The 17,834-nt window shown below is 33.3% G+C and overlaps 1 protein-coding gene across 1 annotated transcript in view; it reads left to right on the top strand.

The window, feature by feature from the left end:
* Positions 1-17,834, top strand: part of PJA2 (praja ring finger ubiquitin ligase 2) — a 64,640-nt gene that overhangs the window by 14,221 nt on the left and 32,585 nt on the right. The window contains exons 2-4 of the mRNA XM_012790252.2: positions 5,130-5,247; positions 6,437-6,637; positions 7,921-8,953. Coding sequence (XP_012645706.1) covers positions 5,217-5,247; positions 6,437-6,637; positions 7,921-8,953 — 1,265 coding nt within the window. The 5' untranslated portion in view covers positions 5,130-5,216. The remainder of the gene's footprint in view (positions 1-5,129; positions 5,248-6,436; positions 6,638-7,920; positions 8,954-17,834) is intronic.

The raw sequence follows: 17,834 nt of genomic DNA, 5'->3' as shown, positions 1-17,834 counted from the left end.
TGTAGCTGTGGTGGGAGCTGTCAATGTTTCACCATGTAGACCTTTTTCCATGGGGCTACTTGATTAATCTCATGATGTGGTAGCTGGCTTCTAGAAAGAATGAGCTGAGACAGAGCAAGGAGGAAGCCAAAATGTCTTTTATGCCCTGATCTTGTACATCACACATTGTCTTCATTTGAAACAAAACACAAGAGAGGGCTCTCGTACTGAGAGCAGTTTATTAACTTGCCTAAATATGAGTTAAACTTTGAATCCAGATCTGCCCAAACAGCCCTCTCTTTCTATTGTATTACTAAATTTCCATCAGAGAAAGCATAACATTATCTCATTCATTCGTCTATTTATTCATTCTGTAATTTTTAATACATATTTGTAGACAATGTACTAGACTCCATGCATTTAAATAAAAATAAAATAAGATCTTTGTCTTTAACTTTATTAGTTTACTATGGGAAATATATATCTGATGCCCATGCTTTTCCTTGTATTCTTTTAAAAATTGTTTCTATTGTTTATGCTTAGCTGCTGGCATAATATCTTAGTTAAAATGATCAAGTGATGACTTCTTGGTTAATAATTGGGTGATCTAGAATTAATACTTCACTGATTCACTTCTTTTATTCTTAGATAGCAACACATTTATATAATTTTTTTCAAATAGTAAAAAGTATGTAAATACCCAAAGTCATTTGAAATGAATAATTGTTATAATAGAGAATAGTCTGCAAGCAACTAATCAGCAAAGAAAATGTCTGTTTAGAAAAATCTCAGAAACTAAATATTTTCAATTTAAATATTAATGCAAATTTGGGATTGATGAATTAATCATTTTAACCTTCACCCACAACTATGGGCGAACTATTTTCTATTCATCTCTTTTCACTGTTTTTTTCTTTTTATACTTCAGAGATAGAAATAAGATAACACTGTTATAGACACTTGAATATAGTGGTCTCAAATAAAATAGAAATAATTAGTATCTATAGAGAGATTCTACTCTACATTTTAGTCATAAAACAAGAACCACTGTTGAAAATAATAATAAGGAATTGGAGAACAAGAAAATATAAGATATTTAAAAGAGTATAACAAGTCCAGGTGCAGTGGCTCACATCTGTAATCCCAGCACTCTGGGAGGCTAAGTGAGGAGGATTGCTTGAGGCCAGGAGTTTGAGACCAGGCAGGGCAACATAGTGAGATCCCATATCTATAAAAAATTTAAAAATTAACGAAGTGTGATGACATGTGCCTGGAGTTCTAGCTGCTTGGGAGGCTGAGGCAAGAGGATTGCTTGAGCCCAGGAGTTCAAGGCTGCAGTGAGCTATGATCACACCAGCTTGGGCAGCAGAGTGAGACTCTTTCTTGGAAAACAGAGAAAAGTTATTATGGAAAATAATGAAAGGCTAGAAGTAAACGTGAATGAAATCTTCCAGAGTGAAAATTTGGAAGAAAAGTTTAACGACAAATGATTAATCCATGTGGACCAAATACAGGCAAAACAGGATGGAAAAAAGGTATCTGTGAGGCACTGACAGTCATCTTTAAAACAGCCTTTCCAGTACTGTGTAGGAAAAAAATTTAAAATAGCCTGTCCCTAAATAAGTCCTTGTAAAATTGTAGAATATAAATTATTGAGACAAGATCCTAAATATGCCAGAGAAAAAAATTTGGTCTTCCTGCAAAAGGAGAAATGAATTGGCAGGATGCTAGAAAACAATGCCTCTCAGGGTTTAGAAAAAATTATTTTATCTTGTACCAAAGAGTGAGGGAGAGATAATAATAATATTTTCAAACATATATGGACTCAATATTTACTTCCTACTTATACTTCTTTTTTTTTTTTTTGAGACAGAGTCTCACTTTGTTGCCCAGGCTAGAGTGAGTGCTGTGGTGTCAGCCTAGCTCATAGCAATCTCAAACTCCTGGGCTCAAGGGATCCTTCTGCCTCAGCCTCCTGAGTAGCTGGGACTACGGGCATGCGCCACCATGCCCGGCTAATTTTTTCTATATATTTTTAGTTGGCCAATTAATTTCTATTTTTAGTAGAGACAGGGTCTCACTCTTAGGCTGGTTTTGAACTCCTGACGTTGAGCTACCCGCCTGCCTCAGCCTCCCAGAGTGCTAGGATTACAGACGTGAGCCACCGCGCCCAGCCCCTACATATACTTCTTGAAACAATTACTTGAGGATCTTCTAGGAAAGAAAACAAAATAAAGAAAACATGGAATTCAAACCAGGGGACTTAACTGAATACAGTCAAAAGACATCACAGAAATACCTTTGAAAACAGGTAGACAAAATTTAGATCAAGATGTTGGAGGTCTCTAAAAAGAATATCTTTAAGAAGAAAAGTGAGATCACATTAAGGAAAAGTTTAAGAAGCAGGGTGATTGTCATGATTCCTGTAGTCTCTTTATAAATCCTTTCCTATCCTTAATAGCATTCCAGTCAGGCTTTTGTACCTAGTATTATACCAAAGGCACCCTTGTCCAGATTGCCAGTATCCTCTGTGTTGCTAAGTCTAATGATCAGTTACTTATAGGTCCTTAAGCATACTTTACCCTTTGTCACAGTGGATCATTTCTTCTGCCTGAAACACTCTCTTCAGTTGACATCTATACTTCAGGATTTTTCTATTCTCCCAGTGGCTTTTCTGTTGGTTTTTCTGGTATAAGTTCAACATCCCTAATCAGAAAATTTGAAATGCTTCAAAATCTGAAACTTTTTGAGTACCAACATGACAACACAAGTGGAAAATTCCACATATAAGTATTTAACACAAACTTTGTTTCATGCACACAGTTATTAAAAGTATTATATAAAATTTCCTTTAGATTATGTGTGTAAGGTGTATATGAAGCATAAATGAATTTTGTGTTTAGACTTGGGTCCCATCTCCAAGATATCTCATTATGTTTATGCAAATATTCAACATTCATGCATTTTGAATAAGGAATACTCAATCTGTACTTCTTTTTCCTTGACATCTTAATTCTTAGTACTAGATTGTCCAGGGCTTACCTTCTTATTCATGTACACTTATCCAAGTTCATGTCTTTTTGAGAATTATCTATACACTTGCAACTCCCAAATTATACTAACAGCTCAGAATTCTTCAATCAACTCCAGACTTCTATTTAAATTAACATTTCTAATTGAATGTGTAATAGATAGGTCAAACATAACTCATTCATAATTGAACTAAAGGTATTTTTTCCAAATCTGCTTTTTCCCCAAATTTTTCTACATCAGTTAATGGTAACTCCATTTTGAAAGTTGCCCAGGCTATAACACTTGGAGTCAACCTTGACTCCTTACCTAATTTCATATCCTATATCTGTAAATTTTGTTGGTTCTATTTTTCACAATATATCCAGAATCTGGCCGTTTCTCAACAACTTTATTTTTACCCTGTTCTCTTGTCAGTGTTATTTTAAAGCTTTGTAACAGGGCTCCCTGCTTTTGACCTTGTACTCCTTCAAGCCCTTCAACACAATACCCACGGTGTTTCTATTATAACATAACTCAGGTAAGATTGCTTCTCTGCTCAGAATTGTTCAATGGTTTTCCATCTCAGAATAAAACCCACATTTCTTACATTAGTCTATGAAAGGCCTCTGTGATCTGTTCTGCTTTACTCCCTCTACTTTTCCTAATAAATTTTCTAACGTTATCTGTTACTTTCTTGCTCATTTCACCACAGACTTCTTGCTGTTACTTGATCACTTCTGGAAGTTTTCACATCAAGATTCTCTGTTTATTATGCCTGGAATTCTCTTTCCCTAGCTTTTCATGTTTTCTTCCCTCACTCACTTTAGCTGTTTGCTCAAATGATGCCTTCCTTAACCACCTATTTTAAATTATACACTCCAAATAACTCTTTATTACTTGCTTTATTTTACTCCATAGAATGTATTATCTGATGTATATTATTTTGTTTAGTGTCTACATTGCTTACTGTAATTTTAGGAGAACAGAAATATTTATCCATTTGTACATTGTTGTATCTACAGCTGAAAATAGTACTTGGAACATGGTAAAATAGGCCTTACTCCAAAGAGAAGACTTTGGGTAAAATACTCATTATGTGAGCTTATGGCCATCCTTTAAGATTGCTACGTATTGTACTGTGATCTATGAAGATTGAAGTTATTTCAGATTATTTTTCTTATGAAAACAATGTTAATTAGAGTCGGTATGTTTGCCGATGTGTTAAGATATTTTTTTATATTCCTTTTCTGTTTAGCTGCTAGCAACCATCTGATTTGATTCAGATATATTAGAGGATCAAAATCTGTTACTGAATTTATAGTATAAATGGCTGAATGTGGGTGTGTACTCTTATGTATGTTAATATGTATCTATCCGTAGACAGATAACATATATAATTAAACCCATTGCAGAGCTATCATCTAATAATTTTGCATTAGTGATGGTCAATTAGCAATAGCTCAAGTGTTTAAATAAATAAGATGTTTAAATTTAAAAACTAAGCCCTTACAAAACTTTAAGAAAAAAGTAGGATGTAAGTTCTCAAATACTAAATAAATGATTTAATTTCAAAATTGAAGAAGGTCTTTTTGTGTTTTTACATGGTAAATTATAGTTTTCCCTAATTTATTTAGAATAGATTCTTAGTTGGGATTAAACGATCTGATTGTCTTTTATAAACAGTACATCTTTATTTATACAAACTAGTTACTAATGGCCATGACACATTTTTAAAATGAAGTTTGTATTCTTAGGATTAACTTCTTTTAACAATTCCGGGGCTAAAGGAACTATAGTGCTTGATCTCTTGCCAATATTAGAAGCAAAGATAGCATGGTGTAGTAGACTCCTAAGTAGTTTGGTCACATACCACAGTCAGCAGTTCTCCCAATATATTTGCTTATTTACTTAGAAATTATATGTATGTTGTTGTCATTGGCAATCTTAAGGATGCCATAACTTAGAGCAAAGTTCATCAATAGCAGATGTAAATCTGTATTTCAAATAGCCATCTTGATAGTTCTGAGGTTTTTTTGCTTGATTTGTCAGATCAGGTTGTATTTTTCTAAGTTATTATAAGGCTCACAAAGAGTTTCACGAGGAGAAGTATCAGTTTTGATATTTTTGTTTCTTTGTAGGAATCTTCTGCAGCTTATCCATTGTGTGAGTAAAAACTAAATCACATTCATAATTCTACCCAAGTGGGCATACGGAAACTGTCACACATGTCACAGTACACTGAAAAAGAACCAGCAGGTTAGTGTTACACTTGATATTGTGTGTTACAAATACATATATGTTGCTTTTTCATACTTGGAAATGATTATATTTCTTATTTTAATGCAATAAAGCAAAAATATTAACTTCCATTTATTATCTATGTCATATTCTGTGAAAAATATTTTGTCTAGTTCCTGCATAGTATATGTAATATATAATTGACTAAGCAAACTTATACCTAATATATATGTGTGTGTGTGTATATATAATAATGTACTACTTAGTAAGATACCACTGTTTACTACTATATATCCCTTGGTCATCCAAACTTAATATTCAAGTTGCTTAAATGTTGATGGGTTTTCTTACCATAATATATAACATTTATTGGTATTTTTGAAAGGTGGGGTAGCATGTGTTTGGCTTGGCCCATCACTGTTTTCTTTTAGAGAATTTTATCTGATCATAGTCTTTGGTACATTTTTTTGTATTCTGGTTGATTCTCTATGGTACAGATACCATTTAAAGAAGTTGCCTGTCACCTTTGACATGAACATATTCATTCTTAAAGTAATTGAACAGATCATATCATGTGCTAGTAATTGACTCATCAAATATGTATTGAGCACTTATATGTAAGGTATGTTACTTAGATAATTTGGAAGCTCATTCTCCTATCCATAAAGATCTTTGGCATATAGTAATTTGGCATATGAAAAATCTGTTCTGTTATGTTACATTCTAAAAATCTGAGTACCTTAAAGCTGCAGTCCCGAAGCCCTGGGCTATGGCCTGGTACTGAGCCATGGCCTTTTAGGAAATAGACCGCGCAGCACCGCCTGAGCTCTGTACCACACACCCCTGCCCACGACACCTCACCCCCCCACCTCTGGTCCATGGAAAAATTGTCTTCCATGAAACCGGTCCTTGGTGCCAAAAAAGGTTGGGGACCACTGCCTTAAAGGAATCAAATTTTAAAAGGTATTTTTTTGGGTGAGGGAAGAGGCCCCTAACTCTCATTACATAGTAATTCATATTTAATTTTCTAGTGTTTGAAGAAGAATAATGTCTTATAGAACCAGTAAGGTGCAATTGATATTCAGTAGCATATGATTTGGCAAGTAATAGCATATATGTTGATGTAGTTTCCCCATAATTCCTCACCAGATTAAAGCTCATTGCTGTCTCTTTTATTTTTTCTTTTACTCCTCCCTTCCTCCCCCAGCAATGGATCAAGAATCCGGCAAGGCTGCCTGGCCTAAACCAGCAGGAGGATATCAGACAATTACAGGCAGGAGATATGGAAGAAGACATGCATATGTCAGTTTTAAACCATGTATAACTAGGCATGAAAGAAGCTTAGGTCGGGCTGGTGATGACTATGAAGTATTGGAATTAGATGATGTTCCAAAGGAAAATTCCTCAGGTATGTAACATGTAATTATTTAAGTGTTATTAATAGTTATATAGGAATTGATCTTGTAATATTTAAAATTTTGAGTGGGTTTATGCATGTCTATGAGTGTAAATACACCACATTTTATTGTATTCAATATTAATAGTATATACATTTAAACATAGAAGAAAATAGAATACAGCCAGTCATAAAATTAACTGTACTGTTACGGCACTGATTACATTGTCACATCCTTCAGCCACAGGAAATCATCTTTCAACCAAAAAAACCTTTTTTTAATGTGAACTCTTGAGTATATATATTTTACCCTCTGTAAAGCATTTAAATAACTTTTTTCTTTTAATTTTATCTCCAAGTAATTTAGCTTGGCTAGTTTATTTTTTCATCATTGTATAAAATCCAAATGTCAAGTAAGGCTTATTCATTTAAATTTCTTAATTATTCAGTGGTTTGAAAAAGTATTTTGCAGATATCCATATACTATAATTATACATTTTTAGACTGGATTTGTGTTTGTCCTGAGCAAATGTTGTAATTCTACATTAGTTTTGCTGTCATTTATATATGAGAATCTGAATTACTACCTAAGGTCATCTGTTAAACAAGCATTTTTCTGATATGACAAGATTGAGTTTCAGTTATTTTATAATTTATAAATTTTTGTTCCTGTCAATCTCAGATGTCTTTATTTTTTCTTATTAGCAGTAATGAAAGATAATCATGCTTAATTTGTGGAATAGAAACAATTTTACTTGTGTCTCAGAATTCTCACAATTAAACCATGACAAAGAGAATGGACATATTAACCTGTTTGTTATTTTTCAGTCATAGCTATAACACATTTAAAGCTAACTCATTTAAGCCTTATTTCTCTTAGGTCTGTAACCTGTTGTAATTAATTTGTCTGTCATAAGTACTTTTCAAGGTTTTTTTAACTTGCATGTGTTAAAGAAGGTGGGTTTGGAGATCACTGGGCAGGCATATTGGTTACCCTATGACTCCATTTATGCTTCCCATTTTATAGCCTCTTATTAACCTCTGTGAAAAACTGTCTGCACAAACAAGATGAGGGAGAAGATACTGCGAGGCTACACATTGGGATAAATGACTCATAAGGTAACCAGTCTGTTTTCCCAGTTAAGTTAGGGAGCCTGGAAGCATTTGCCAAAGAAATTCATTCATACTTTCAAGTCGGTAGGAATTGGTATGATTTCCACTTAAAGTATAGTTATTAGATAAAATTTTATCTAAAATAATCCCTCCAAATATGTTTTCTTTTGTTCTCTATGTAGGTTCCAGTCCATTGGATCAAGTTCATTCTTCCTTACCCAATGAACCTGTATTTGAAAAAGATGAAACAGAAATTCCCACTTGTGATACACCATTAAATCAAACCATTGAGAGCAGTCCATCCTTTGTTGCAGTACATCATAGTGAGGAGGGCAGGGAGACATTAGCAAGCAGTACGAATATTCATAATCACTCTGAGGGAGAGTGTATTCTAGGAGTTTGTAATGCTTCAAGCATCCAAAATGGAATTACATTGGTTCATACTGACTCTTACAATCCAGATGGCAAACGTGGAGAAGATAATGACTGTCTTCAACTTTCCACAGAAGGTGGTAGATATCAGGAATCATTAGGCAATACAATATTTGAGTTGGCAAATGGAGAGGCATACACTGGTCTTTCACCACCAGTTCCCTCTTTTAGCTGTGAAATGAAAGATGAGTTTGAAGAGTTAGATTCAGCACCTTTTGTGAAAAGTTCTACTGGTGGTACTGAGTTTGTCTATCAGAACGGCCAGGAATTTCAGAGCTCCTCTTCTCAAGATGAAGTTGTTAGAAAGAAACAACAAAATAATACTAGCCAGGAAAGACAGACAGAAAATTCAGCTGAAAATGCAGCCTGTGTTCCAGGGCATCTTTGTAGTGAACAAAATACCAGTGATAGGGACAAGAACCATGAAAGTGCTCCTGAACAGGTAGTGAGGCCAAAAGTTAGAAAACTGGTAAGTTCAAGCCAGTTGGACCAAGAAACAGGTTTTAATAGGCATGAGGCTAAACAGAGAAGTGTTCAGAGATGGAGGGAGGCTTTGGAAGTTGAGGAAGGTGGCTCAGATGACCTCTTAATAAAATGTGAAGAATATACTGGAGAGCACGACTGTATGTTCTTGGATCTACCTTTTGCAAGAGTAACAGAAACAGAAAATAAACAAATAACATCAAAAAGTGGAGCCACAGCAGGAAGGCAAGAAGTTGTGGATAACACCTTTTGGAATGGCTGTGGAAATTATTACCAGCTCTATGACAAAGATGAAGATAGGTAAGGTCTCATCCAGAACTTTGTCAGATTATGTAGTGAACAAAGTGGTTTATTTCTATTACTATGATGGGCTATCTGATATGATCAGGGAATTAGATATTTTGATTTACCAAATATTCTTATTTACTAACCATATATATAAACTACTGGTTAGAGTTTTTCATAGAAACTTTTCTTAAGGTGTTTTAGTAGTTTACAGCAATAATAAGTTCAGATAATGATTATTAGTTATTACAAAAGGGTAGAGATGCTAGATATTTTAATTCATTATATTTTAATTAATAAAAGGCAAGGTAAGCATTTATTATATTAAAAAAATTTTTTGTTAAGCCAGTCTGGGTTTAAAAAGTGATTACGATTACAGAAATTATTGACTGATGATATTGCATTAACTTTGCCAATAGTTATTAATATCATTTGTTTCCCTTTTTAACTGTTCTTTCTATTGCTCTTCATATCACTAAGTTTATTTTTTCCTTAGTATTTAATTATAATTAACAACTCTATGTGGTAGGTACTATTATTTCTCCCATTTGTAGATGGTGAAACTAAGGCACAGAGAGTTAACTAATAACATCCTAAGGTCGCAAAGCAACTAAATGGTAGACTTGGAATTTGAGTACCTACTTCCTAACTTCAGAGGCTGTGTTTTTCACCACTGTACTGTGTTGTTTTCAAGAGAATATAACTTTTCTTATAGTAAACATTTTGATTCCTCTTACAAACATAGATTCTATTTTTCCAAACCATATGATAACAAAAGAAGACAGAAATGGATAATTTCTTTGTATAACTGCTAAATTTCCGTTACCCCAAAGGTCCTTTTAAGCTAGTTGCAATCCTGACAGAGCTCAGTTATAGTGCAATTGTAAGACTTTATTAATTGGTAGAAAAAAATATTCTCTTTTTTTAACTAGAAAGTACTATAAAGGAAGAAATTCATCATTTTGAACATGAATGTATTTTATGTCTTTTATTTCATGTCATAAAATAATAAACATTTGATTTTCTTTGGGCATACCAATTAAGTCACTATAGTATGTATAACATTGTAGAAAACAATTGAAATATAATTTACTGCTACCTTAAAGTTTGTAAACTTCAAGTATTAACAGATAATATTTATATGATCTATTATTTTTAAGCTAAGGATAAAGATTTTTCAGCTCAAGTCCACAATCTTTTGTCCAAAATCCACAAAGTGCTAAAAACAGAAATTGGCCACAAAACCTGACCTTACTGAGATGTGTTAACTGTTTCTTGATAGCAGATATGGATCTGAACTAAAAAGAAGCTGTGTTTTCAACTATTCACATATTTTGATGCCCTTTTGGGGGTGGTTAAGCAGTATTTCTAAATCTGGGCAGAATAGTACTTAAATTCCAAAACATATTCACCCTTAATATTTTTGGATTAGATTGTGAAGCTCTATATATCATACCTCTAGGTTGCTATTTTAAAACAAAACAAAACAAAACTTACAGTCTCTGATAATTTATCTTTTTGAAAGTATAACGTAGCTTTTTTTTTTTTTCCCCTAGTTACATTTTTGCTTCTTTAAAGAAAATCATTTAACTTGGCTATGCCTTTGCTGTTGTGGACACATGAAGAAATAAAAAAACTTCTTTTGCTTGCTTTTTATAGTCAGGACTAATGTCATGTAATGAAATTGATGAAATCTTTATGTTGTTTGCCAATCCCAAGAGAAAGAGTAGTTTTCTCACCTCCTGGTTTTTAAATTGATTTTTGTGTTATGTGTATGTGTCAATGGTATAAGCATTTTCTTTGCCTAGGAGGACTCTGGACTTCTAATGGTTATAAGATGTTTTCTTAGTGTATTTATTTGTAGCTTTTTTCTTAAGTGATATGTCAATAATCTGAACAATGATAGTTTTTTTTACCAACAGAATATATAGGTGGGAAAAACATTCATAATTAATAGAAACTTACCTTTCAACTTGTTAATAATGTATTGACTTATAGAGCCTGTAGTTCAGGTCTGCCAAAATGATGGAACTACTTTTGAGCATTCTTTAAGACATTGAAATCCCAAAAACACTTAGGTTTTTTTGATTGTTTGTAAGAATCACACGGTAAGTTCTAAAGAATAATGGTTCTGCCTAGGTTCTACTTATATTTGCATCTGTGAGCTTTAAGATACATTTTAGGACCTCATTTCAATAGTCTGTGTAATTTTGATGAGTGATTCTCTTTCTGTGCTTGTTTCCTGTTCCTCTATCCTGATTCCCTGCAAATTATTACATTTACCAGAGTGCCTTTTCATATGGTGCCAGCTGAAGGTTAAAATTTAATAGCTGTATGCTCTATTTAGTTTCATTTTGCCCCTTGTTCATCCACTTGATGTTTTACTGTTGTCCTGCTCAGTTCTTGATATTAGAAGATTGGAGAAATGGAGAAATAGGAATTCTACTCTCCTAAGTTTTTTGAAGGAAAGTATAAAGAGCTTCTGCTTAATTTGAATGTTTAAGATTTTTTTTCGGAGTTGTTTGCTTTGCTTTGTAAAATTTAAAGGTGATATGCTTAAAGTTCTTTGTCATGTTTATATTATGATAGCCACAAATAGAACTCTTATCAAGAACATAACTAAAATTCATTGTGACATTTTAAACAAAGGAACTTTGGCTACTTGTTGAAAAGTATGAATGTATGATTTTTATAAGTGGAAAAGTATTTTAATGAATTCATGATCACCTTCTTCCCTGAAAAATTGTAAATGATCACTTAATAACATCTGAAATGTTATACTTTATGGGGTAAGCATTGCAGCTGATAGCATTGCTCTGAGCTGTTTAACAGGAACTAAGCACCACCTTATTAAATTAGAACTGCAAGGGGAATTTTAACAGGCAGCATATAATTGTGAGATATGGAATTAGACCAAAGAGCTAAGGTTAGTACCCTGCTCTTTTAAAATACACCTTGAGAACTTTAGTAACTGTTTAAGGACAAGATCTTGAGTTTAAAAACATTTCAGTAATATTAGAACATTTTCACCTTGGGCCTAACTGTTCTGAAGAGAGGCATGCCATCTGCTGACCATTTCTTATAGCACTTGAGGATTCTTTTGGAGTTTTTGTGTCCTTAGGACTTACCTTTGCATAAAAGGTAAAACAAAAACAAAAAAAACCTTACTTAAGGTAAAACATCAGGCAATTTTTGGGTTGGTGTTGTTAGGAGAATAAAATGAATATTAGCCATTTAGTTGATTTCAATTTGATACATTAAAAATGGATTTATTGAAATCTTTTTAAGTGCCAGACTTTGTTCCAGGTGTTCTGTAAACGCAAATAAGAACGTTCTCTGTTCTCGCAGTGTTCACCAGCCTTATGAAGAAGACAAAATATACTTAATCATTATTATAATACTGAATTAAGCTACTTTCCTGTTCTTTGTAAGCTATCTGAGAGCTGAGAAGAAAAGAGCTCCCCTGACATCCTGATACTACTCCAACAAATAAAACAACTTTGGGCAGCCAAAGCAAAGATCTTAAAGTACATGCTTTAGCATTTCAGCAAACCTTTTCTTATCTTATTTTCAAGTTCATGGACCAAATTAATAATGAATAGGTTTGTTCCTCATTTATCCTAGGTAGTTCAAGTGATTACAATTTCCTGATAATAAGGAAAAAGACTACAAAGTGGTAACAGGCAGGCACAATTAAAAACCCACTGCCCTTTGGGCCTTATTAACTACATTAAACAGCTTTATATATTTGAACATATTTGTATCACTATATTACATCATAGTTCAATGTTAATAGTGGAGAAATGTCCAAATTCTTAGATTATGTCAGATAACAAAATTATCTAAAATTTCACTTTTTCCTATGCTTCCATAATTAAGGTTCTCATGGATATGATAAATGCCAGAAAAGGCAAACCATTGGGAATTTAGGAATGAGAGATTGCTTTTGGTTGGTTTAATTTCTATATCTTATTTCTACCTAAGATTTTTACCTAAATTATTTTTTCTGTAAATCACATGTAATTTTATTCTGTATGTGAAAAAGTTTTTTTGGTTCACAGTTCAATGTGTAAAGACTATAACATTTGAATTAAGTTATAGTTGTCTGCTTTTGAATATAACTCTAAATGCTAACAGGGACAATATCAGTGGAAGATATCAAAGTGGTACATAATTTAATTTTTACTCTGAGAACTTTAAAATGTTGAATTCACCTGCTTTTAAAATCAAGAATGAATGGATCTTTGCTATTCCAGGATTCTTTTATTTGTGTCCTGTTTGTTCTGTTGCTTACTCACCTTAAAAAGTTATTTAAATGTTTTCTCTTTGTTTTTAGTTCCATATACTCTTGTCACTCATAGTGAATAACTTTGTTTCTTACTTTCCTGGAGATATTGAAGTAATCAGTTGTGAACTTTTTGTTTTCTTCTCTGTATTAGAATATGTTAGTATCCTTATTTTCAATTTTTTCTTCAACAAAGGAGGTAGCTTTTTTCATTGTGTGGCTACAGTCATTTGTGACACTAGTTTATCTGTTACCTCACTGCTAGGTTGCTTCTTTCTACCACTCAACCTTGAGTTTTTCTAAATCTTGGGGAAAACCTTTACTTGATCTTGTTTCTTCTGTTAATTATTTGCCTGTTTGTGTTTTCTCCTACACTACCAAATTTTTATTTTTATTTACTTATTATTTATAGAGACATAACTCACTGCAACCCCAAACTTCTGGGCTCAAGCAGTCCACCTACCTCAACTTCCCAAGTAGCTAAGACTATAGGCACATGCTACCATGCCCTGCTAATTTTCTAAATTTTTGTAGAGTTGGGGTCTCACTATGTTGCCCAGGCTGGTCTCCCAACTCCCCAGCCTCAAGCATTCCTTCCTCCTTTGCCTCCCAAAGTGCTGAGATTATAGGTGTGAGCCACCATGCCTAGTCCACTGCTGAATTTTAAAAAAAATATTCCATACCCACTGCCACTATTATGTCATTATCCACTCTTAACTGCCTTGAACTCCAATTCCTAGTTTTATTTCTATATTCCTTAATGTCAACATTGACCTAATTTCCACATTTATTTATCTTTTCTCAGTACCCATTTTCCTTGACATCTCTGCTACTTTTCAGACTGTTTGTTTATCCCTTCCCATCTCCACAGTTTCTCTTCCATTGACCTGTGTTAGTTTCTTCTTGGCTACCTCTTCTTTGTACCCAAGAGGTATGTAAACCTTTTCTTAAAGGGTAGCTAGATTGGAAATATTTTAGGCTTTGTAGACCAAAAGGCAAAATTTAAGATATTATGTTGGAACTTATATAACCATTTAAAATATAACCATTTAAAAATACAAAAAAAGAATGTTCTTATTTTTCCAGCTCATTAAAAATAGAACAGGAGGCCTGATTTAGCTGATGGGCCAGCATGTAATTTGCTGACCACTGGTATAAAGAAAAACTAAAGTTGGTTGAGTGACCAGGAGACTGATATTATCATTAAATAAAGACAAACCAGAAGATACAGAGTAGGTTTTCTTTAGTAAAGATAAGAGGAAAATAGTGGTGTGCTGGTAGCAAATCCAACTGAAATGTATAAGCACACCACTCATATTATGAAAGAAGTAACTAGTGCCTTTATTTAATATTTACTGTTTTCCAAAAATTGTGCTAAACATTTTATCTGCAGTATTCATTTAAACATCACTGTAGACCTGAAAAGTATTACTATCCTCATTTTACAGATGAGGAAAAGTGAGCTTAGAGAAGTTAATTACCCAACGTTGCATTACTAGTAAGTAACTGAGCCAGGATCCTAACCCAAATCTGTCTAACTTGAAAGGTGGCTTTTACCAATGTGGTATTCCACTGCTGAGGGTAAGAAAAAGGCAGTCGTGGAGGGAACTTTCACCTAATATTAAACATAGTACTTTGTTTCTTCAGTAAGGAATTGCTTGTGGTAGGTTTTTTGTTTTGTTTTTTTAATAGTAGAAAATCTTAGTCATAGTTGCATAATCTCCTCTGACTAGTCCTCTGAGCCAGTTTAGACCTTTAGAGCTACAAATTAGTAATAGATATTAAGTTTGAATTTTGTTAATAATATTCATAATGAAATATTAATATGAAAATTGTCCATACGTTACTTTTAGTCACTTATCTGATAAGTATCTATTACTTTCTAGAGTGTACTTAAAAGTTTTAATTTTTGGCCCTTCAAATAAAATAATATTATGAAAACTTCTCTATTTAAAATTGCATGATTGCAGTCTTTAGTATCTTCTATCACTATTCAGGCTTCTTGGAAATTTTGCTGGCAAATTGTTAATGAAACTGTGATTTTGTACTTATGAAATATGAAAAATAAATACAGTGTTAAAGAAGCAGCTGTGCTATAATGAATTGGACTGAGTAAGCAAGTCTAGTTCACAAAATAATTGAAAAAAGAAACAATGTTATGGGGGGGTGTCTTGAAAGAAATGGGATCCTGAAAAAAGGAAAATAGGTGAAATGATTGTAAAAACTTGATGGTGAGAGGAGTGGCTGTGGTGAAAGTTCACATTTTATGCACAGTGTTTGGAATAGAGCATTTATGTAAGGAAGAGAAGAGTTGGATGTAAGAGTGTACTGGGATTAGATTGTAGTAGATCATAAATGCCATTCAAAGAAGTTTAACCTTTTATTCTGTAGGCCAGTATTTCCAAAGTAGGCGAAATATATTAAGCGGTACACAAATATTTTTAATTTTAATTACTATATATTTATTTGAATGGAAATTAAGAAAATATAGCTACTACATCAAATCTAGGACTTAATGGCTATCACTTTTGGCTTTTATGGCTAACTGAATACATTTAGGTATTACATTAGTTAGGTAACTAAATGTATTTGAGTAAAAACAAAGTTGTTAAAAAAAGATGATAGTTTATTATTTACCGGGTACTGTTTAAATGCTTTAAGTTATTTACCACTCACATGAACTGAATGAGGTATTAGATACTGTTGTTACATTCAACTGTGTGAGGTGATAAAGGCACAAAGAAGTTTTCACAGCTAATGAGTAAGTGGTAGATTCAAATCCAGGCAAGCTGACTTCAACCCATATTATCACCTTAGGACACAGTGTTAATATGTAGTTGTAGCAACAGTTGTGAAGGTGGTAGGCAAATGTAAGTTTGTGAAATACTGCTTTAGGAAAAGAGCTGTTGAAGATTTTTGGAGTGATATTCTGAATGTACTGTTTGGTATAAATTTAAGCAATAGTGATATTCAGAATGCATTTTTTAAATTTCGGTAGCTTTAAGGGGTACAAGTTAAATTCCATTACATGTATATGTCATTTAGTGGTGAAGTCTGGGCTTTTAGTGTACCCATAACCCTAGTAGTGTACATTGTATCCAATAAGTAATTTTTCATCCCTTACCCCCTCCCACCTTTCACCATCTTAAGTTTCCAGTGCCCGTTATACCGCTCTGTGTGTCCTTGTGTAACCATAGCTTAGCTCCCACCTATAAGTGAGAACATGTGGTGTTTATTTTTCTGTTCCTGGGTCACTTCACTTAGGATAATGGCCTCCAGTTCCATCCAAGATGCTGCAAAAGATATTATTTCAGTCTTTCTTATGGCTGAATAGTACTCCATGGGTGTGTGTGTGTGTGTGTGTGTGTGTGTGTGTACACGTGCACGTATATCACATTTTCTTTATCCACCCATCGATTGATGGGCACTTAGGTTCATTACATATCTTTGCAATTGTGAATTTTGCTACAATAAACATACAAGTACAGGTATCTTTTGGATATAATGATTTCATTTCCTCTGAGTAGATACCCAGTAGGGAGATTACAGGATTGAATGGTAGATCTACTTTTAGTTCTTTGAGAAATCTCTATACTGATCTTCATAGAGGTAGTACTAATTTATATTCCTACCAACAGTGTTTAAACATTCCCTTTTCACTGTATTCCTGCCAACATCTTTTTTTTAAAACTTTTCATTAGTGGCCATTCTTATTCAAGTAAGATGATATCTCATTGTGGTTTTAATTTGCATTTCTCTGCTTACCGATATTGAACATTTTTTCATATGTTTGTTGGCCATTTATGTTAATATATCTTCTTTTGAAAAATGCCCTGTTCGTGTCATTTGCCCACTCTTTAATGGGATTGTTTTTTCTTGCTCATTTACTTGAGTTCCTTGTAGATTCTGGATATTAGTCCTTTGTCAGATACATAGTTTATTGATATTTTCTTCTATTCTGTAGGTTGTCTGTTTGCTTTTTTGATTATTTTTTATTGCTGTGCAGAAGCTTTTTAGTTTAATTAGATCCCATTTGTCTATTATTATTTTTGTTGCATTTGTTTTGGGGGTCTTGATTATAAATTCTTTGCCTAAGCCAATGTCCAGAAGAATTTTTCCTAGGTTTTCTTCTAAAATTTTTATGGTTTCAGGTCTTACATTTAAGTCTATAATCCATCTTGAATTAATTTTTGTATATGGTGAGAGGTGGGGATCCAGTTTCATTCTTCTGCATGTGGCTATTCAATTTTCCCAGCACAATTTATTGAATAGTGTATCCTTTCCCCGGTATGTGTTTTTGTCTGCTTTTTCAAAGATCAGTTGGTTGCCGGTATGTGGTTTTATTTCTGGGTTTTCTATACTGTTCCAATTATCTACTTTTATACCAATACAATAATGCTTAGATTACTGTAGCCTTATAGTATAATTCGAGGTCAGGTAATGTGATCTCTCCAGTTTTGTTCTTTTTGCTTAAGATTGCTTTGGCTATTTGGGCTCATTTTTGGTTCCATATGAATCTTAGGATTGTTTTTTGTAAGTCTGTGGAAAATAACATTGGTATTTTGATAGGAATTGTATTGAATTTGTAGATTGCTTTGGGCAGTATGATTA

Source organism: Microcebus murinus, chromosome 11 (genome assembly GCF_040939455.1).
Source record: "Microcebus murinus isolate Inina chromosome 11, M.murinus_Inina_mat1.0, whole genome shotgun sequence".
NCBI lineage: Eukaryota > Metazoa > Chordata > Mammalia > Primates > Cheirogaleidae > Microcebus > Microcebus murinus.
The sequence above is the reverse complement of the archived record's forward strand: the minus strand, read 5'-3'. Positions and strand labels throughout refer to the sequence as shown.